The following is a 22,738-nucleotide window of genomic DNA, read 5'->3' on the forward strand; positions in this document are numbered from 1 at the left end:
AAATCGTCATGATAGCATCACAAAGTTGCAAATCCCCCATTCCACCAGACCCCAAAGGTGCTCTATTGGACTGAGATCTGGTGACTGAGGAGGCCATTTGAGTTTAGTGAACTCACTGTCATGTTCAAGAAACCAGTTTGAGATGATTTGAGCTTTGTGACATGGTGTGTTATCCTGAAGCCATCAGAAGATGAGAACACTGGTCATAAAGGGATGGACAAGGTTGGCAACAATACTCAGGTTTGCTGTGGCATTTAAACAATGCTCAATTGGTACTAAGAGTGTGCCAAAAATATACCCATTATGCCACCAAAAGCCTGAACCGTTAAAGACAGGATGGATCCATGCTTTCATGTTGTTTACACCAAATGCTCAGGTAAAGCCAGCACAGGTGCGCCTGTCTCAAACACTCGTGGACATGCAGGACTTCTAACAGACATAATGCCCTTCGTAACACAACACTCTATTGACGAAGACCGAACAGGTGCTTTAACTCTGATTAATTCATCTGAACCGGACAGAGGATTAACGCAGTCATTGCGCTCTTATCTGCAGTGCTGCCTGGACACCGGCGTTGCTGCGCTACCAAATGGAGCTTTCTAATGTGGTCTGAAGGGTGACAGCTTGTGTTTCTTGCTAATGCACCACACACACACACAAAGCAGCATATGACACAGCAGCTCTGTTCCAAAACCTGAAGAGTGGCCTTGTTGTCTATTGCCTTTTGCTTCAGAGCCCAGAATTTACATTGGACTTTAAGTGGCGACTGAATTGTTTGTAAAGCAAAAGAACACAAAAATTAGCTAAAAATGTGATACCCTACACGCTAAAAAATTATGGGTTAAAAACATTCCAAGTTGGGTTGAAAATGGACAAACCCAGCGGCTGGGTCGGCTGTGCAGATTTATGTAACTCAGCTATTGTTTAAAATTATTCTATTGCTTGCATAAAATGAACCTAAAATATGTTGGAAATTAACATTTATTAATAAGTTTAATGAATAAACAATAAACACTTAATAAATCAAACATTTAACCCAACGCTGGGTTAGTCCATTTTCAACCAAACTTGAGTTGTTTTTAATCCAGAGTGTATTAAACATAAAAACACACAACACATTATCATAATTAAATATAGATAATTTCCGTATTTTGTAATGTTTTTGAAAGAAGTCTTTTATGCTCAAAAGGTCTGTATAAATCTGATCAAAAATATAGTCATAGAGTAATATAGTGAAATATTATTACAATTACAGTTATAAAACAAAGTTTTCTATTTGAATATATTTTAAAATCTGATTCAGCAGCCAGAACAATTTTTTTTAAATAATAAATTGCATTTATAATAAACATTTCATTAATGTCATTGTCGTCCACCATCTTGGATTGACTTCATAGCAGTGCATGCAGCGATTGGCTTTGTAAAGGATGATTAAGATGCAACTTTAGCATTTGAGATACCTTTTGTTCGGTTAATAATTGTTATGTGACCTCTTGGTGACATTAAGTAATAAGTGGGTCGTTTTACCTGTGAAACCACTTCCCTCCCTCCGGCAGTATATGTATGAATGCCCATTGTGTCACCAGAGGAAATGTCTTTCTCCTTGTGTTACTGGAAAAAACAACACATGAAATGCAGTTCCTCATGTCTGCCCGGTGATTTGATTGCCGTCGGAGGAAGCGTTACGCAAACATGTTGTGAACGTACCTATGATGCCTTTAAATGCTGTCTACTTACAAGCTTTTTAGCCTTGTGTCTGTAAACTGCCAATGCCAGTGGGATAGACAGCACCTAAAATGCCCTATTTATGCTCTCCTAAGGTGTTTTACTGAAGAAAACTGTGAAATTATGTGGGCTGAATGTGCTCTTTAATAACACCTCATGATTAATTTAGCTCGTTTAGATTGTATTGATGAAGAAACATTGTGTGAAGTGAAATCCCCCCTCTGGCTAGTGGGTGTGTGGAATCTCACTCAGGAGTAAACACACACACACACACACACACACATTAAGCATGTCTACAGCAGATGTTCGTTGTTCTGATGATAGCTGGATAAGAACGCTGCTGCTTTACCTGTTAGAAACCAGCGTAAACATTCACCGCCATCTGCCACCATCCATCCATCTGTTTCTTTACAACTAGACATACAATAACCTCAGGCAACAACGGCCCTGTGGTCGGCTTCACATACGGCTAACGATTCTGATACACAAAACGAATAATGAGTGGAATAATGCAGACAGCTATGGCGTTAATTATTGATAAATGTAAGTGTGAGGAACAAGATGTCATGCTGTCCCTTGACAGTTCAGGGATGGAGAGTTACAAGTGTGTCACAAATTGTGTGACAAGTGTGATCGTGGCACATTCATTTACTGCACAGCACCCTCTTGTGGCACATCATTTCCTTCTCAATGTTTGCATTGTTACTATTGCTCATACTGAGGGTTAGCGGTTTAAACAGACCCCTAGCCCTAAGTATTACAGTTCAGCATGTAACTGGGGCCAGCTGCATATACACAACCACTATGCTAAGACTGTGTCTTTCATGTTCAGCTTTCTTTAGTGTGTAATGTTACTGTTTGAGCATAAAAAATGTCTGCAAAGTTCAAAAGCACAAAGTCTCTATAGCTCTATAGCTGCGTCTCATTTCGGAGGCTGTGTCCTCCGGAGGTCGCATTTGAAGGCTTCATACATCATCAAGGATGTCTTATTTAAGAGAAGTAACTGCAATAAAATTGACTGTTATTCCTCGTGAGGTGTAAAATACTGTAATTTCTTTCTCATTTTCCAATCCAATCTTACTTTTCTCAAATGAGACCATCTCGATGATGCATGCTGCCTTCAAATGCGACCTCCGGAGGATGCAGCCTTCAAAATGCTTATATCAGTGTCACTGTTTCTGAACTCCCTGAAATGCCTCCATTGTAGTCTTGAGTTATCTTTTGGGAATGAACACGTCACAATATTCCCACCAAAGGCATATGTAAAATAAAGAGGCGGGGCCTGGTTGAGTTAGCAGTGTGTTGAAACTCGGGTAAACTATGGTAAGGCCATGATATTCCCCCTAACACATTCAGAGCAGTTGACCAATCACAACACACTGGTCCAGTTGACCAGTCAGAGCACAATGAGAAGCAGAAGATGGGGCTTTATAGAGACAGGAACTAAACAGAGTGTTACTGACAGACTGGGAAGAGAGGAGCTGCAACAATGGAGAATATGGGACAAATAAGTTTTTTTTTTTTTTTGAACATTCAAGCATGAAAACCTATTCCAGTAGAACCTAAAAACAAAATCAAGACATTGTAAAAGGGCACAATAGGACCTTTTTAAGAACACAATAGCCAAGCATTATGGCAGTGAGTTGCATGGAAAAGTCTGAACTAGATGCTCCCACAGTATTTAATTGTCAAATTGCTTTAAATGCTTAATTATGTTCATATTTCAGGAAGCTGGTTTCGGTCTGACCTGTTGTTGGGTGATCTGCTGGGACGGCGCGTTGATACCCAGCTCTTCCAGCGGGTAGATTATCTGTCGTCTCGTGCTCACCGGCACCATGAAATTCAGCACTGTTGTTAGAGATTGACAACTGACATTCTGAGAGCAAAGATGGACAAATGAAGAAGTGTTTATGAGCAGATAACGTGGTATGAAAAGGTCGCTGAATCAGAAATCCAGACTTTTGATTGCAGACTTCCCAAAATTTTTGTCAGCCAAATTCCTTAGACATTTAACGTTTACTTGAAGTATGCCCTGAGATTTTAAATTAATATTTCAGTAATAAAACAAAACATTTGTGGTTCTCTGATTTTGGTTAATGGTCACATGACATGCAAGTAAACAGATAAAATATATAAACTTTTTTTCAGTAAGTGTTTTAGTTTGATTGTTTTTATTTTAAAATTATTTATATATAGGGCTGTCCTTTTACAAGGTTTAATATTATTATTATTATCAGATATAAATATATTATTGTTGCAAATTACAATTGTCCTGTGAAATAAAAAAAATAAAAATTTGATAATTATAATAATTTTATGTCTTAAATTCTTCACTTTCAAACGTTCAGATCCTCAGGCTGTTATTTTGGGCAGAATACTGGTGAAATTCTGTATATTTCTACCCACAAAAATGTTGGAAATGATTAAATTTAATTTTTTAATCAAGTTAATTATTTAGTAGCTGCGACTCACAAACCCTCATTTGGGAAACCTCTGCTCTAGAGAACACACATGTGAGATTACTGTGGTCTTTTTTACAGGAGAAAATCTGACAGGAAGTCGACTTGTGCCCACCTTATGGCTGTAATGGGGTGGATGGAGAAGGTAATAAAGGCAGGACTTGTGCGCCAAGCGCAGCACCTCTTTGAAAATATATTTGGCGTGATGCTGGAAAATAGGGTTGAGGAGAAAGTGACACAGTCGACCGTGCTCCTCTCGCTGGTGATGGCTGAAGTACATGAACCTCTCGACGTCAAAGTTGGCTCGGATGAACTCAATGTCCTGGGAGAACGAAACACGTGACAAATGATTAATGGAAAGAAACGGCAAACGCCATGACACATCATTAAATATTTACCTCTTCATCTCTGATGATTATCAAGCCAATAACTCGCCCCTCGACCTGTGCCACAAATGCCTGAAGAGCAGTTCCATCCTGAGAATGAGAGACAATGCTCAGACATCACAAACACAGCTCTGTTGACGGTCTGAGACAGTCTAGTGTGTGGTTGGTGACAGACCGGGTCTTTTCGGGCCTGTAGGAACAGATCCAGATCTTCACTGATGGACTCCCGCTGGCTGAGACTCTCAGTCAAACTCTGGATTGCTGGGATATCTGATGACACTGCCACACGCACCTCCAATGTCCTTATGGACAGGAAAACATTAGTCTGAAACATGAATCCAAGCACTGCATTTTGTAGCCATTCCTGTCAGTATTTTGTAGAATATTTATTTTGGTTAACACTCTACAGTAAGGTTCCATTTACATTAGTCAACATGAACTAACAATGAACAGTTGTATTTTTATTAACTAAAATTAAAAGATAAATAAATATTAAACATTGATATATATTAATAAATATTGCTCATTGTTAACTAATGGGACCTTATTGTAAAGTGTTACCTTTATTAGTATTATTTCTTTAAAATGAATTCATTAATTTCCTAATGAATGAAGAAATGTTTCCATGTGATTATAAAAAGACTATCTTCCTAGAAACCTCTGAGAACAAATATGTTAGAACACACAGAACAATTGATTTTTCTTCAGTAGGACATCTTTTGAATCTGGCTTTATTCACAAGCAAGGCCACGATATTGTTCTGTTAGTGCATTGTGGTTTCAACCATGCTTTATTTTACAATTCATCTCCTAGAAAAGGAACTATCGATGCTTCCTTTAGAGATTGATTTAGATGTTGAGAGTGTGTGTGTACCTGAGCAGACCCCACCGGTGACACAGGTAGAGTTCCTGCGGGAAGATGCTGGTGTCACGAGGGGCGACTCTGATGAAGGACTGCAGAAGCGGGAAATCTGGAGTCAGTTTAGGCACTGAGATCACACAGAAGTCCCGATCCTGTGGAACACATGAACACCATTACAATAATATCATATTTATTACATTTATTACGTTACATGTCAGATGTCAAAAATGTAGGGGGACTGTTCACTAAAAAAATGAAAATTCTGTCATCATTTACACTACCATTCAAAAGTTTGTTCGCTTTTTAATGTTTTTGAAAGAAGTCTTATTAAGGTTACAAAATCACATTCACTTGATTCAAATGGATTAGTTTTCCAATTTCTTTATGAAGTTTTCAAAGTAGTCATCAAAGTAGTTGCATCAAAGTAGTTGCAAAGGCAGTCTATGGAAGGAATTCAACAGCATTCTGTAATCAAAAAGATCTTAATTTGTGTTCTGAAGATAAATTAAAGTCTTATGGGTTTTGAACGACACAAAGGGGAGTAATCAATGACAGAATTTTCATTTTGGGGTGAACTAACACTTTAATATTCATAATAATCTCTCACGCAAAGCTGTCATATGTCTTCAGAAGATTCGGAGTACAACACACAAATCATATTGACTACCTTTGGTACTTTTTGTAGGAAAAGAAAGTCAGAGCAGCTGGGTGAGTAATGGATGCAAATTTTCATATTGGGGTGAATTAATACTTCATTGTATTTCTTATTTGGGTGATTGCTTTAATAAGCTGATTTATGTACTCACCGGAAACAGTTTAAACAGGTACGGCAAGAAATCTGCTGATCTTTGAGGAAAGAAGACGACAACAGAAATGAATGCTTATGAGCATCATCTGTCCTGTAGGAGCAATGAGAAAGGCTGCCATGTTGGGCACTAGAAAGAGAGTGTGGTCTAGTTGGTCTCGCTGTCACTTTAAGCATTCTACTCATTAATTACATGTTCATGCTCTGTGGGTGGGACAGGCCTCCATATTCCACAACAGCTGGCCAATAAGGTGGCACACAGACCAGCTCAGCAGGAGCCAAATAACACTCAGAATGATTTTTGCAACAGCTCCTCACTGAAAGCCACTGGAGCTCGGCCAGACAGTTTTCATTTAACCAGTACAAATCCTGCTGACTTCTGATAGCTTACATACTAGCCATATTTTACACTTTTATAGCTTTTTTCCCCACTAGTCATGATTTCTTGCACCAAAAGAAAAAAAAAAAACCTGTCCACCTTCTCTCTGACCCCCTGAATTAATCTGGCTGTTCTGGTTATTGCTAGAATGTTGCTTTGCAATTTTGGCAAGTTGCTAGGTGGTTAGTGACACTGCAGAAAACGTATTTCAGACTTGTAAATAAAGGTGATAAGAGTATGTTTTACAAGAAAATACTATTTCTACTTCAAAATTTCATGTTTAATTCAATGTGTTACCATTTTCTTTGTCATTATTTGTGAAATTACTAGCTATTTGTGAATGAAAATTCTACACCAAATTATTTTCCCATGTGACATCCTCACCTCATTTCAAACTTCTTTTCCACGGAGAAGAGCTGTATGCAGAATGCATTAGGAGGTCCGTCTGGTTCAGAGTCCTCACTGGAGTCCATTGTGTCTTTGATGTTTGACTCAACATACTCTGGCTAGTTAGAAAAATCAATAGAAAGACAAAAATAAGCATTTGAAATGAACCACATTCCCAAATATAGAAACCATTATTAAAAAGCAAAATAAGTAAGAAATAGCTCTGACCTGAGATATATCAGTATGCTCATCTCCACTCTCTTCCTCTGCCGTCACTTCACCCTGTGAATTTCATTTGGGTTAGTAAAGCTGGAATTCATACATAAATGATCCCTAATGAGCACCATTAAACATGCTGAACGTGTCTTTTGAAACTCACTTCCACAGGTTCTTTGGTTTCAGAAGATTCCTGGGCATCAGTGACATGGTTGTCCTCCTCCAGCGGTTGCGGTTCCTCTGGTGGTTCCTGTTGATGTGCTGAATTTGTCTTTCTCAGTCCTTCAAATGCTCCAAGATCAAAGCACTGATTGAGAAGCTTCAAATCCAATTGACCACTCACAGAGACAAAGCCAACGACAGCTCCTTCACTCTGGGTAAGTAAACACACACACACACACACACACACACACACACATTAACAATTTGAATAATATTGCATTTTCTTGCATTACAATAAAAGTAATACGTTTTTAATCATATGATAATCATATGATTTGGGGTACAATAATGGTACTAAATAGGTTTATTTTTCTTAAAAAATATATAATTCCTTTCTATTTCTTTTTGATTTTGGGGTGAAATATGACCTGGACATGCTCCTGACAGATTTCATGAAATTCGCCTATTTATAATTTAAAACTCTCATAAAAGGCCTAGAAAAACAACACCTCTGTAATAATTTATGAATTTTCTCTGGAAATTTTTTTTTTGTAATCCTCCTGGGCAATGTAGTACAGTTGTCCCGCTGAATGGACGGGACATTCAGACAAAAGGCAAAACCGCTACAGATGTCTGGACACAATATGTTCAGTGTGAGTATGTCTTGGCAGGGCTTGAGCTCTCATCTGCCATATGTCGCATGAACACATGTCAGCATGCGCCGCAGGGGAGAGAGTGGGGCGATCTGCTGTCCTGTCATTCCTGAGAAAACACAAACTAACACAATTTCTGCCCCACTTTGCATAAAGAGTCTATGAACTAACTGATTACTGGGCTATTTTTCTCAATATTCAGAAGCAAGAGGCATGCAAAATTCTCCAGTTGTTCTCCATTTTGTTGTCTAAGAGAAAACCCTGATAGATAAGTAGAAATTAGATTTTTTTTCCTATGTGCACTTACAAAAAATGACCTTCTTCTTAAACCAAATGATCTGAGCTTTATTATCCCCCATTATATTTTTTTTTAGCTCTATACTACAGGATGCTTTAAGCTCCTAAGTGTTAAAAGAAAGACTAACTTCACAGACGGCTGCATGGTTCTCCTCGTCTTGGACCTCGATGAGCTCAGACAGGAAGTATGGCCCGTGGGACTCCACCAGTGGCGTGATCTGCTCCGCAAATATGTGCATGATGTCATCGTGATCCTCTACTCTGGGGAATTTGAAGTTATTGCATCGAGATTTTAATTCATTGCTGTGCTGCAGATGTCCTGTATAAACTGAATATTGATATAAACTGTGTACAGCAGGACAAAAACAGTCTAGACGTGGATTACGATCGGCTTTACACTAGATGAAATTACACATATGTCTGAGTGACTTTCACAGAAACATGGCTATGTCATATTTCAGCCCAAATTAGAAATTATATTTTGCACAAAGAAAATGAATATAACAAGATTTCTTTCAATTGTGACTATTTTTTTATGACAATTAAGCACATTTCCTCCATTGGCACTGTCAGAAAAAAGGTACGGCGCTGTCACTGGGGCAGTACCCTAAGGTACAAAGGTAAAAAGGTACTAATATGTACTTTTACAGTACTAATATGTACCTTTCAGGTACTAATATGCACCATTTAGGGGTAAGTAAGGTACAAAGATGTACCTTTTCACTTTTGTACCTTAGGGTACTGCCCCAGTGACAGCACCGTACCTTTTTTTCTGACAGTGTAATGTTTATGGATGTTTTACTTTGTAGTTCTTTGTCATTTTCAGTGTTCTTATATTGATGACTGACATTAGTTTCTCGTTAATGCAAGACTATTGAAGTGTTTTTTATTAAATACAATTTTAAATTAAAATCAGCATAATAGAACCATGATATTAAAATGCTTTACACACACACACACACACACACACACACACACACACACACACACACACACACACAAATATATATATATATATATATATATATATATATATATATATATATATATATATATATATAGTAAATAAATTATATATATATATATATATATATATATATATATATATATATATACTACCAGTCAAAAGTTTTTGAATGGTATGATTTTTTAATGTTTTTTTAAAAAAGTCTCTTCTGCTCACCAAGTCTTCATTTATTTGATCCAAAGTACAGCAAAAACAGTAATATTGTGAAATATTTTTACCATTTAAAATATTATATTTTAAAATGCAAATTATTTCTGTGTTGGCAAAGCTGAATTTTCAGCATCATTAAAACTTTTTTTAAAAAAAGAAATTAACTAAATTAATACTTTTATTCTGCAAGGATGCATTAAATTGATCAAAAGTGACAGTATTGACATTTATAATGTTGCAAAACCTTTATATTTCAGATAAATGCAGCTCTTTTGAATAGCAAATCATATTAGAATGATTTCTGAAGGGTCATGTGACACTGAAGACTGGAGTAATGATGCTGAAAATTCAGCTTTGATCACAGGAATAAATTACATTTTAAAATATATTCAAATAGAAAACAGTTATTTTAAATTGTACAAATATTTCACAATATTACTGTTTTTACTGTATTTTGGATCAAATAAACGAAGCCTTGGTGAACAGAAGAGACTTAAAAAACTTTTGACCAGTAGTGTATATATATTGTAATGAAATATTTTAACATTTATAATACATATTAATTAAAAACATAGTAAATATCATATATATACAAATATTAAAATGTATTCAAAAAATTTGCTTAGTTGTGAACAAAATGTCACAATGCAGTTAAATATGACCCAGCCATGTTCTCCTCCGTTTTCCATGAGATTCACCAGTCCATGAGAGAGTGAGAGGTGTTTGTAAACCTGGCTTTGCGGATGTAAAGTCGAGAGCAGTGACTGTGTCGATGACAAACGTAGGCCGAATACTGAACTTCCTCCATAACGGGTGTCAGTGGTTCAAAGATCTTCTCCAGTCCTGCCTCTGATATGAAGAGCATGACAGAAAAATGTGTTGAACAATGTTACTGTCAAAGGTAGCATACAAAAAATGTCCAAAGTAATATAAATTCTTACCAAGTGAGCCTCTGTGGGAAGTCAGAAGGCAGATGTGTTCCAGCTCCACAACGGCATTGAAAACTGTTCTAGAAGTTGCAAGGAACGAAGGAAATAAAAATATTTGATCATGAAATGTTATATAACATGATTGAGTGGATACAGGAAGTCATTGCTATACAGTCAATACAATTTGTGCTGCCTAAGGACATATTCACTCTAACCAAATAACAATAGAAAAATCTGTCTTGTTTTATTAAGTCAAATATAAATCAATGAGCAGACTGTGTGTATTCATGTAATAGGACCGAACTGTAATGCTTATAGTTGGACTTCACAAAATCTGTTCACCTTTACAAAGGAGTTTCATTTTACCTCACTATCTCTTTAGCGCCCCCTATGGAGAAGCCGGGCTGAGCCACAAATAGACGCAGGAAAAGAGTGTTCATGGGCTGGAAAAAAGAAAAACAAGACATCAGATGGCTGTTAAAAAAATATATGTTAAATATTAATGGACACCTTGGTTGATTTGCTTTGCTTACAGTGAATTTCTCGCCATTTACGTGTCTCTGAAGTAAATTCTCCCAGCATGCCTGATCCACTAGCTCTTCAGTGGGGTGATCTGAGAAAGATGCATGGGCGAGCACTTCATTCTTAGTGGTGCTCAGGGTCACGGCTAAATTGGCTTTCTCACTGCAATGAGAAATTAAAACAAAAATCTCCTTTATAATTGTCAAATGACAAATTGACACTATAAAGGTTGCACAGAAGTGGCAATTGAGTGTCTTTACACAGACTGTGGCATAAATGCATTTACACAGCAGTTTTAATAGTGTACTTTTATACTATTGAGGTTAAGGTGGATCAGAGCAGGCGTGATTTAGTCTGGCTTTTATGCAGCATTACACTACCGGTAAAAAGTTTGGAAACATTACTATTTTTAATGGTTTTGAACAAAGTCTCTTATGCTCATTAAGGCTGCATTTATTTCATAATAAATACAGAAAAAACAGTAATATTGTGAAATATTATTACAATTTAAAATTATGTTTTTCTATTTTAATATACTTTAAAATATAAATTATTTCTGTGATCAAAGCTGAATTTTCAGCATCATTACTCCAGTCTTCAGTGTCACATGATCCTTCAGAAATCAGTATAATATGATGATTTATTATCAATGTTGGAAACAGTTGTGCTGCTTAATATTATTTTATAACCTGTGATAATTTTTCAGGATTCTTTGCTGAATAAAAAGTTTAAAAATATCAGCATTTATTTAAAATAGAAATCTTTTGTAACAATATACACTACCGTTCAAAAGTTTGGGATCTGTAATTTTTTTCCCCCTTTTTTTTTTTGAAAGAAATTAATACTTTTATTCAGCACGGATGTGTTAAATTGATAAAAAGTGATAATAAAGATTTATATTGTTAGAAAATATTTATATTTTGAATAAATGCTGTTCTTTTTAACATTTTATTCATCAATGAATCCTGAAAAAAGTATCACAGGTTCCAAAAAGATATTAAGCAACACAACTGTTTTAACTGAGTATCAAATCAGCATATTACATTGATTTCTGAAGGATCATGTGACACTGAAGACTGGAGTAATGATGCTGAAAATTCAGCTTTGATTACAGAAATAAATCATACTTTAAAGTATATATAAAATATTATATATATATATATATATATATATATATATATATATATATATATATATATATATATATAATTTTAAATTGTAATATTACAATTTTTTTCTGTATTTATTATGAAATAAATGCAACCTTAATGAGCATAAGAGACTTTGTTCAAAAACATTAAAAATAGATTTTATACACACACACACAAATATATATATATATATATATATATATATATATATATATATATATATATATATATATATATATATGTGTGTGTGTGTGTGTGTGTGTGTGTGTGTGTGTGTGTGTGTGTGTAAATACAAAAATACACACTACATATACTAACTACTTTAAACTGACTAGCTCTTAACACTTACAGTAGATGGATGACATTGAGTCTCCCAAACACAGCAACAGCTGCAGGCCTGATCAGATTATCGATCTCTTCAGCATCTGACCATTCTGTCCTCCTCACAGTCACACTTTCAACTTTACCAGCGGATGAAGTGATAGTGCTCATTTTAAATCTAATACAATAAACAAATATAATTAGATACAGACATAAATTGTATTGTAGCTGTAAAAAAATCGCAGTTTGATTTTATGATTCATGTCTACGCTGCCAGTCAAACGTTTAGACACACGATGAATTAGTTTGAGCTTCGTCATTTGTACACAATAAATAAGAAAACAATGTTCATTCACTTACATTGAAGAGAAATATAATGTAAAGGCAATATAGAACAAACGAACACACATAGAATACTAAAAAAACAGTGTTTTAAAAGCAGTAATTTGCACGTAATCTTTCATCTGCAGTTAACACTAACCGTTAGTAGGCGTCCTGTAACCATGGTGATGAGACTCCGTGACGTAGCTGCAGTCAAAGGTTACAGCGCGTCACGACAGACGCGACTCGCGACACACGGCACTGAAACGTCGCTAATGCTTTAGCGGCTTATCGAAGTTTAAAAACTTAAATAACTACATAAAGGTTTATTGTAATAAAGTGACAGGAGCGTAATAATCATGGCGTCCACCGCGGCGGGTAAACAGAGAATCCCGAAAGTGGCGAAGGTACCAAATAATGTTTTGTGAGATAGCAACTTAGCATTAGCATGTAAACAACGTGAATATGTTGTGTTCTTCTGTAAACAACTACGATGTACTATTTAGAGTTGTGATTAAACGAGGTTTGTATTTGTATTTATTTTGCGTTATGTGTTCAGGTGAAGAATAAAGCCCCTGCAGAGGTGCAAATCACCGCGGAGCAGCTGCTCAGAGAGGCGAAAGAGAGGGAACTAGAGCTGCTGCCTCCTCCACCCAAACAGAAGATCACCGATAAAGAAGAGCTCAACGACTATAAACTGAGGAAGAGGAAGGTATGAGCGCTATATCTGTAGGCCTATGTGATCACGAAGTTGGTATCAAAGTAGTACCATGGTATTTGATGTATACCAGAGTGCTGTTTGGTTACTATTCGCATGCACCATGATATTAACATATCAGGCTATTGGCCAGAACATGGTATTACCATAGTACATGCCCAGAAAACTTGGTGTTATCATGGTATGTTCCTCAAAAACAGTGTTAGCAAAGTACATACAATAAAACATGTTTTTAATGCATGTACCATGACATTACTATGGTACGTGTCCAGAAACCATGATGTTTTCATGGTATGTACCCAGAAAAGCACAGTACATAAAACATGATTTTGCCATGGTTCATGGTTTAAAAACATGACATTACCATGGTACATGTGCAAAAAAAATATGGTATTACTATAATACATGTCCAGAAAACATGGTGTTGTCATGATGTGTGCCTCAAAAACATAATATTAGCAAGATACATACAATGAAACATGTTTTTTAAGCATGTACAATGACAATACCATGGTACATCTTCAGAAAACACAGTATTACCATAGTGCGTGTCCAGAAAATATGGTGTTGGCATGGTATGTGCCTTAAAAACATAATATTAGCAAGGTACATGCAATAAAACATGTTTTTAATGCATGTACCATGACAACATCATGACATTACCATGGTACATGTCCAGAAAACATGGTGTTTTCATGGTACGTGCCCTGAAAAGCATAGTATAAGCTAGGTACATGGCATAAAACATAATTTTGCCATGGTTCATGGTTTAAAAACATGACATTACCATGGTACATGTCCAGAAAAATATGGTATTACTATAATACGTGTCCGGAAAACATGGTGTTGTCATGATATGTGCCTCAAAAACATAATATTAGCAAGATACATACAATGAAACATGTTTTTTAAGCATGTACAATGACAATACCATGACATTACCATGGTACATCTTCAGAAAACACAACATTACCATAGTGTGTGTCCAGAAAATATGGTGTTAGCATGGTATGTGCCTTAAAAACATAATATTAGCAAGGTATATGCGATAAAACATGTTTTTAATGCATGTACCATGACAATACCATCTTCAGAAAACATGGTATTATACCATAATACATGTCCAGAAAACATGTTAATGTCATATAGAAAAATGTGACTTGCCATGGTCCATGATCTAAAAATTGCATTACCATCATAGTATATATATATATATATATATATATATATATATATATATATATATATATATATATATATATAAATTAAAAGCCAAAGAAATCAATAAAGTTAATTTTTTTCTCTCAACACAGGGGTTTGAAGACAACATCAGGAAGAACAGAACTGTCATCAGCAACTGGATCAAGTACGCACAATGGGAGGAGAGCCTGCAAGAGGTCCAGAGGTGAGTTTCTGTTCAGCACCTACTGAATGAATTGCAAACTGGAGGCGATTTCCCTAACTGTTTTTTTTTTTTTTTTTTTGTCTTCAGAGCTCGCTCCATCTACGAGCGTGCGCTCGACGTAGATCACCGCAATATCACACTGTGGCTGAAGTATGCAGAGATGGAGATGAAGAACCGGCAGGTGAATCACTCTCGCAACATCTGGGACCGAGCCATCACCATCCTGCCCCGTGTGAATCAGTTCTGGTACGCTTTCTCATCATGATTATGTTAGGGTTGTCATTTCACCAAAATTCCAGGTTCTCTGTAACAATTTTGGCAAGATAAGTTTTGGTTTATATATAAACATTGTTTACAAAAAAAAATCAAGTGGAAAATTAGTAATAAAATGGACAAAGAAACACATACACATTACATAAAACAAGTGTCAGGTCTGTTAGTTTGCATTTACACTCTAAGACTTAATGCATAGATCAATTTTGACATACAGTATCAGATTGTTTTGTCCTGTCTGTTGCTATGGTTATATCAATGTCAATCATTGCAGTTTCAGATTCAATCAAGCATTTCAATACAGTTGTAAATCCAGAAACTTTGCAATGTACTGATCAGCACGAAAAACTAAACTTCTATTCAAATTGTTAATGGGGGCTGTCAATCACTTAGACTATGTTCAGCACCTGCTCACTGAGATCTACATTCCTGCGAATCTCTTATTTACATCATGTTTACACTTTGTTGGTAATAATGAAAGGATTCGCGAACATGCAGAACTCTAAAGCACGGTGAACGAAAACTCCTGTGTGTTGAGCGGATTCTGACTAACTTAAGCGCCTCTGATTGGTCATTGTGTTCACACACTCAACATAAATGTCTGTGATTGGCTACAATGATCAACGCTTCAGAAACACGTTGTTAATAGAAACCTTTGATGCTCTTCACAGAGTGCTTACACAGATACACACAGAAGCATTTGAAAGCAGCCACCTTTTAGTGGGTGCCGAATATACTCTGTACTACCGGTACTGCAAAAAATCCTGGTATCACACACTTTTAATATCTCCGTACCGACTTAGTAACGCAGTACCAGTACTTTTGACAACCCTAGATCATACAGACAATAGTGTATTTAAACAACGATACTCTTAGTTTTTTCTTCTTGTGACTCATGTGTTTATACACCAGGTACAAGTACACCTATATGGAGGAGATGCTGGGGAACGTTGCCGGCTGCAGGCAGGTGTTTGAGCGCTGGATGGAGTGGGAGCCGGAGGAACAGGCCTGGCATTCTTACATCAACTTTGAGCTGCGCTATAAGGAGGTGGACAAGGCCCGGAGCATCTATGAGAAATATATCCTTTCATGAATCATCTTTTCACTCTGAAATATTATATCCAATGTTTTCCGGATACATACAGTACATTAACTTAAAGCAATATATACTATATAGCATATACTAATTGATTTATTTTGTTGCAATATGTAATTATATTATCATCAAGCTGTTTATATATGTATGTCGATCTTAAACCGCACACATACAGTAAACTCATGTAGTGCAATATACACTATATTCTATATAACATAGCTCAACTGTTTGATTGCTTGTATTGTTGCAAAATGTAAACAATATTATCGCCTAGCTCTAATCTGCTGTATGCGACTATTAAGATATTATAGACAATAACATCATGAATTTCTGTAAAGTTGCTTTGAAACAGTGTGTATTATGAAAAGCGCTTTACAAATACATTTTACTTGCCTTGAAATATGTGCAAATAAGTAAATGCATTTAAATCATGTTTATTATATAATTTCTCATTTGAGATTGAATGGCTGTTACGTAAAAAATGTAGTTACATTCCTTAACAGCAGAGCACTCGTGATGGTCCATCCTGAAGTGAAGAACTGGATCAAGTACGCTAACTTTGAAGAGAAGCACGGCTACATCGCTCTCGGGAGGAAAGTGTTTGAGAGGGCCGTAGAGTTTTTTGGTGAGGATCACATCAGTGAGAGCCTCTACGTGGCTTTTGCCAGATTTGAGGAGAAGCAGAAAGAGGTATGCCATCCTGCGTTCATGTCATCCAATAAACAAGATGTTTCCTGTTCACACGTGACCATTCCCTTTGTGTCTTTCAGTTTGAGAGAGTTCGCGTCATCTATAAATACGCTTTGGACCGAATCCCCAAGCAACAGGCCCAGGAGCTGTTTAAGAACTACACTGTGTTTGAGAAGAGGTTTGGAGACAGGAGAGGAATCGAAGATGTGATCGTCAGCAAAAGGAGATTTCAGTACGAAGAGGAAGTCAAGGTGCGTAAAGTTTGCTTATATTTATTGTTATTATATAATTTCCTGGTCAAGACTCACATTTTAAGTTATTTATATGTGCCTTTTGTATTGTTTTAAGTGAAATCTTCAGACAACTTCAGATATATATACAGTAGTCAACATTTGAAATGGATCAGATCCTTTCATCAAAGTTGTCCTGGAACCTTAAGACAACTTTGATGAACTTTGAATATATATATATGATTTTACATTTATTAAAAATTAATTTGGCATAGTACAATGTGTATGAATGCCTTGCAAACATTTTGTTTTGTTTCCATGTGAATTACTTCATATGAATGTATATGAATTTTACACTGTAAGTGACAACAGAAACAATTATAAATATTTATATGACTATTAATCCTCAGTCAAAATGTCATAAGTTCGGATTTTAAAAAACTCTTTGGTCTTTACTAAACCTGTTTGTAGTTTTAGCCAAGTTCATAGCATCAGTTTCTGGCTTAATGACTTAATGACTTTTTTTTAACATAATTTCCTCCTGTATAGGCCAGCCCACATAATTATGATGCTTGGTTTGATTACCTGCGCCTGGTGGAGAGTGACGCCGATGCAGACACGGTTAGAGAAGTGTATGAGAGAGCGATAGCCAACATCCCCCCCATCCAAGAGAAGAGACACTGGAGACGCTACATCTACCTGTGGATTAACTACGCTCTCTATGAGGAGCTGGAGGTCAAGGTATGAGAGACATCTGTCAGCTGAAGTATTCAGCATTCAGTAGTACAGTCTTGTAATAACATGTTCATGTTTTTGAGGCAGAGTATGATGTAGTAAATTTTGTTTAGGACCCTGAGAGAACGAGGCAGGTGTACCAGGCGTGTCTGGAGGTTATACCACACAAAAAGGTAAAATTTTCTTAATAGTGGTAAAAATATTATTTACACAACCTCATGTTATTTGTAGTAAAATAATCCTTAAACTTCATAATTCTGCTTCCTTGTGGAGAATTTGCAACCATTTCAACATCTGAAAAAAAGAAAATGTTGTGCTTGACGGTGTATTTTTTTCCTGTGAAAAGGTTTTACATTATGCTGTTGCTACCATTTCTAAGTTTAATTATTTTTAATAGTTTTCTAACTATATGTTTTTTTTATACTCAAGTTTACATTTGCCAAGATTTGGCTCTTATATGGGCAGTTTGAAATCCGACAAAAGAACCTCCAGAATGCTAGACGAGGCTTGGTAAGTTTTTCACTCTAAAACTGATTTATACTTTTATACTTGTTTTTTGAAAGAAAGAATTTAATAAATACTTCTACTCAGCAAGTATGCATGAAATTGATCAAAAGCGAAAAGTTTTCTATTTCAAATAAATGCTGTCCTTTTCAAAGAATCCTGAAAAAATCATATTTTCCACAAAAATAATAAGCATCACAACTGTTTTCAACATTGATAATAATCAGAAATGTTACTTGAGCAGCAAACCAGCATATTAGAATGATTTCTGAAGCGTCATGTGACACTGAAGACTGGAGTAATGATGCTGAAAATTCAGCTTTATAAAGTTTTAAACTATATTAAAGTATTTTCACATAGATAACACTAATTTTAAATAATAATATTTCACAATATTTCTGTTTTTTTATTGTATTTTTGATCAAATAAATGCAGTCTTGGTGAGCAGAAGAGACTTCTTTCAAAAATCACACTTTTAAATGGTTCAAGTTTATTATAAGGTATTGTATATGACCTCTGACCTTTGTCCTATCAGGGCACAGCCATCGGAAAGTGTCCCAAAAACAAACTGTTTAAAGGCTACATCGAGCTGGAGCTACAGCTGAGGGAGTTTGACCGCTGCAGGAAGCTCTACGAGAAGTACCTGGAGTTCAGTCCAGAGAACTGCACCACCTGGATCAAGTTTGCAGAGCTGGAGACAATCCTGGGAGACACAGAACGGGCCAGAGCTATATTTGAACTGGCCATTGGACAACCACGACTGGACATGCCAGAGGTCAGAACTTCACGGATCTCTTTCTCCTTCCAGGCCATTTTCACATTTAATTTTGATCAAAGTCTGGTTCAGACCAAGCAGTCGGATCAAGTAAATTCTTATGTTTACTTGAATATCCATACATAATTTTTTTAGAAGAAAATCATATTCAAATCAAATACAATCCATCAGGCTTTTGAGGAACATTTATTAGTTCATCTTTGATCATCATTGTATTCATTGCATTATATTTTTTTTTGAAGCAACGGAGCTTTGATCATAAAACTAGGCATTTAAATATCATCTTACTAAGACATGTTGTTGGGAGATATAGAGTGATTACAGATATTTATATTAATAAAGATCTCATTAATTTACAAGCTATCAAAATTTCATCTTTTTGGCCATGTAAATGGACTACTTGCACTGAGCCTCGTGATGCACATCCGGTTTGAAATATTACGGCTCAGTTGTTTCCGGTTATATATATTTTCAATGCGCCGTTATCACATAGATAACTAAACCCCTCTTAAAACGAGAGTCCTTGGGATGATTTTAAATTCCAGCCATATTCAGAGACAAGAGAAGTGATTCTGATGATTACCGTGTACAGACCTTTCCAAACTCAACGTAACTTTAAGTTTGAATCCAACATAAGCTCTGATTCTTTCACCACAGGGTGTCAGCGCTCTACTAGTGATTGCGACGCTGCTGTGAGAGACGTGATAAATAAGATCAGAATGAACATAATATTTTAGTCTCTATTCTGTGCCATTTTTGCTGACAACTATTTATGTAATTCACACATTTATGCCAAAAATCCTAATATTCAAGGTAGTTGCGCTGTCATTGCGTTATTCTTTAAGATTAATTAATAACACTGTTAAAGCAGTTATCACATTCATTCAACTATTTCAAACACTGGAATAAAAGAGCACCAGTGCAAGCAATCGTACAAAAATTAACCAGCATTACTACACTCTTACTACAGTAAAACGTTTGCCTTCATAAGTATTTAATTAATTATAATTATTATATGAAAGGTTCTTATTATATACTGTTGTTTAATCGTCAGCTTGGTTTGTTTGTGCATGTCTTGTATGCTCTTCTGCTCATTTACTTGAAATCACCAATGAAATCTGACAATAACTTTCTCTTAAATGTTGCTTCTAAACACTCGAATCATGACAAAAACTAATGCGCATGCGCAAGCCGGCAGCTGCCATCGTGATAATGCGTTGTTGTCACCCATCGTTACTACACTTACCATAGTAAAACAATGCACTCCCTTAAGTGTGTTTATCAGTCAAATTCATTTAAATGTAAATTTCACAGGTATGAAATATGATGACTAAGAGAAAAACACTGCTAATGAGAAGACGAGCACTTGACGGCGGAAGGTTACTGGGGAAATATATTTATTTATTATTCAGAATGCGCATTTGGAAGGGAAATATATTAATAAACATTTCAGCAGGTTGAAGATAATTAATGTTAATGCAGAGAATATAATTAATTGTTTAAAAATATGATTCATTGTTTGGGTTTTTTCCCTCCTAGGACTTTTTCCCAGTGTTAGCACGCTGGGTTTTTCTCCTAGGGTTTTTTTTCCACCCCTGGGAGTCAGCCGACATTGGCTTAATTTAGCACCATCTTGTATATGTTACATATTACCACGCTTGTTTGTACAGCTTATTTTTAACCACTTCTTTTTTTCTGTGCTTCTAATATGTAAAGCTGCTTTGAAACAATTACCAATTGTAAAAGCACTATATAAATAAATTTGACTTGACTTGACTTGACTTAAAAAACATATTGCAGCCCTAAAATGTAGTAATAATCTGCGTTTTCACAAGAAGCTCTCTGTATATAAGTGCGCTGAATGCTGACCGGAAACGCTTGAGCCGTAATAAGTAGAAAGCGGAAGTAGCTGTGCAAGTAGTCCATATCAGCAGCTGCACCAAATTGCCTATTTTTTCTCAGATTGGACCTCTGAATAAAACTGAGATGTGCTCTCCTTCAGTATGAGCTCTATATTTTCACTATATCATACTATAAAGTAAATAATATTTTAATAATAAAATAAACTATTTCATTTTATTATTATTTCGGACTGGAGTAAAGGTAATTCTTAACTGTTTCTTCACTGTATTGTTTACATCAGGTGCTGTGGAAGTCATACATCGACTTTGAGATCGAGCAAGAAGAATACGAGAACACACGAGGACTGTACAAGAGACTGTTACAGCGTACTCAACATGTCAAAGTAAGCAATCAAAATGATGGCAACATGGCATGCTCATTTTAAATAAATATCCTACTTGGCTGATTCCAATCTCTTCCAATTGTAGGTCTGGATCAGCTATGCGCAGTTTGAGATGTCCATTGACAGCGACGACCGCATACAGCGATGCAGACAAATCTACGAGGAGGCCAATAAGAGTATGCATGGCTGTGAGGAGAAGGAGGAACGTCTGATGCTCCTGGAGTCCTGGAGAGACTTTGAGGAGGAGTTTGGAACGTTCGCCAACAAAGACAGAGTCCGGAAACTCCTGCCTGAGAAGGTGAAGAAGAGGAGGAAGATCACAGCGGAGGACGGGGTGAGAGTCTTTTTGTGTCAATTTTGTGGGTGTATTTTCTTGCATCGACTAGTCGTAACTAACACGATGTCATTGGTTTATTAGTCGGATGCAGGTTGGGAAGAATATTACGACTACATCTTCCCAGAGGATGCTGCCAATCAGCCCAACCTCAAACTGCTGGCCATGGCCAAAATGTGGAAGAAACAGCAGCAGCAGGAGGATGAGGAAGAGCAGGAAGAAGAAGAAGAAGAACAGCAGCAGGTTCCTCAAGGGAAGGAAGCACAGGAGAGCTCAGAACCAGAGGAGCAGGAGCCTGTGGCCCAAAGGGAACAGACGGAAAATGACTATGACGATCGCGACGATGACGATGAGAGCAGCAGCAGCAGCAGCAGTGACAGCGAGAGTGATGGAGACCACAAAGACGACAAAGATAAGACAGAACAAACAAAGGCAGATGAGGAAAAACAGTGAACTGGTGTGGTCAGAACTTAACATATTATTTGTGTCTGTTTCTTTGTCCCTTTTCTTTTGTAACAAAATAAAGGTGTGAACCAAATATTCTTGTGCCGATTATTGTTTTTATATATATATATATAAAAAAAAACCTCTCGTTCACTTTAAAGTCGTGAAATGAAAATTCACCCTGTCTATTTTCTAAATGCATATTATCGATCTTATTGTGAACAATTAATCTTTGCATGTTTAATTAATGTTTAGTCAAATGTTTAATCAAAATGTCATAAATGGATCTTCCGGTGAAAACGAGACAAATCGGGTCCTTCCTCAATTGGGTATCCCAAAGCTGTCAGTTAATGATTATCCTAAGTATATACAAATGATAATTTAAAATATGCATAGCTTACTATATAATGCATACAAAAACACACTAGTGCATAATAAAACCAACTGAATGTCACTTAACACTTGATTAACTGTTAATTAATAAATAGACTAAAATGATATTATATTAATAGCCTATTCAGTGAATAATGAACATCAT

General features: G+C 36.1%; 2 protein-coding genes across 2 annotated transcripts in view; one reads left to right on the forward strand and one right to left on the reverse strand.

Moving 5' to 3' along the window:
• cfap61 (cilia and flagella associated protein 61) overlaps positions 1–13,037 on the reverse strand; it is a 34,686-nt gene extending 21,649 nt beyond the window's left edge. Inside the window, exons 1-16 of the mRNA XM_067384431.1 lie at positions 12,912–13,037; positions 12,459–12,608; positions 10,970–11,120; positions 10,803–10,879; positions 10,449–10,516; positions 10,239–10,356; positions 8,459–8,591; positions 7,382–7,591; positions 7,231–7,284; positions 7,000–7,121; positions 6,238–6,277; positions 5,444–5,583; positions 4,746–4,872; positions 4,583–4,660; positions 4,300–4,506; positions 3,473–3,601 (exon numbers count right to left, since the gene is read on the reverse strand). Coding sequence (XP_067240532.1) covers positions 3,473–3,601; positions 4,300–4,506; positions 4,583–4,660; positions 4,746–4,872; positions 5,444–5,583; positions 6,238–6,277; positions 7,000–7,121; positions 7,231–7,284; positions 7,382–7,591; positions 8,459–8,591; positions 10,239–10,356; positions 10,449–10,516; positions 10,803–10,879; positions 10,970–11,120; positions 12,459–12,601 — 1,797 coding nt within the window. The 5' untranslated portion in view covers positions 12,602–12,608; positions 12,912–13,037. The remainder of the gene's footprint in view (positions 1–3,472; positions 3,602–4,299; positions 4,507–4,582; positions 4,661–4,745; positions 4,873–5,443; positions 5,584–6,237; positions 6,278–6,999; positions 7,122–7,230; positions 7,285–7,381; positions 7,592–8,458; positions 8,592–10,238; positions 10,357–10,448; positions 10,517–10,802; positions 10,880–10,969; positions 11,121–12,458; positions 12,609–12,911) is intronic.
• Positions 12,981–22,286, forward strand: crnkl1 (crooked neck pre-mRNA splicing factor 1). Its single transcript, XM_067384432.1, has 14 exons — positions 12,981–13,158; positions 13,311–13,463; positions 14,783–14,874; positions 14,962–15,120; positions 16,060–16,226; positions 16,755–16,933; positions 17,014–17,184; positions 17,713–17,904; positions 18,012–18,071; positions 18,328–18,408; positions 18,938–19,177; positions 21,321–21,422; positions 21,508–21,756; positions 21,841–22,286. The coding sequence occupies exons 1-14, from the start codon at positions 13,111–13,113 to the stop codon at positions 22,207–22,209; spliced, it is 2,262 nt and encodes a 753-aa protein (XP_067240533.1). The 5' UTR covers positions 12,981–13,110; the 3' UTR covers positions 22,210–22,286.
• The last annotated feature ends 452 nt before the right edge of the window (positions 22,287–22,738 follow it).

This window comes from Chanodichthys erythropterus, chromosome 4, assembly GCF_024489055.1.
Source record: "Chanodichthys erythropterus isolate Z2021 chromosome 4, ASM2448905v1, whole genome shotgun sequence".
Classification (NCBI taxonomy): Eukaryota; Metazoa; Chordata; class Actinopteri; order Cypriniformes; family Xenocyprididae; genus Chanodichthys; species Chanodichthys erythropterus.

Bases quoted from the DNA above. Each gene is read 5' to 3' on its own strand.
- crnkl1 (XM_067384432.1), top strand. From the start codon at position 13,111: ATGGCGTCCACCGCGGCGGGTAAACAGAGAATCCCGAAAGTGGCGAAG. The intron at 17,905-18,011 runs GTATGAGAGACA...AATTTTGTTTAG, and splicing joins ATGAGGAGCTGGAGGTCAAG to GACCCTGAGAGAACGAGGCA. The intron at 21,757-21,840 runs GTGAGAGTCTTT...TTGGTTTATTAG, and splicing joins AGATCACAGCGGAGGACGGG to TCGGATGCAGGTTGGGAAGA.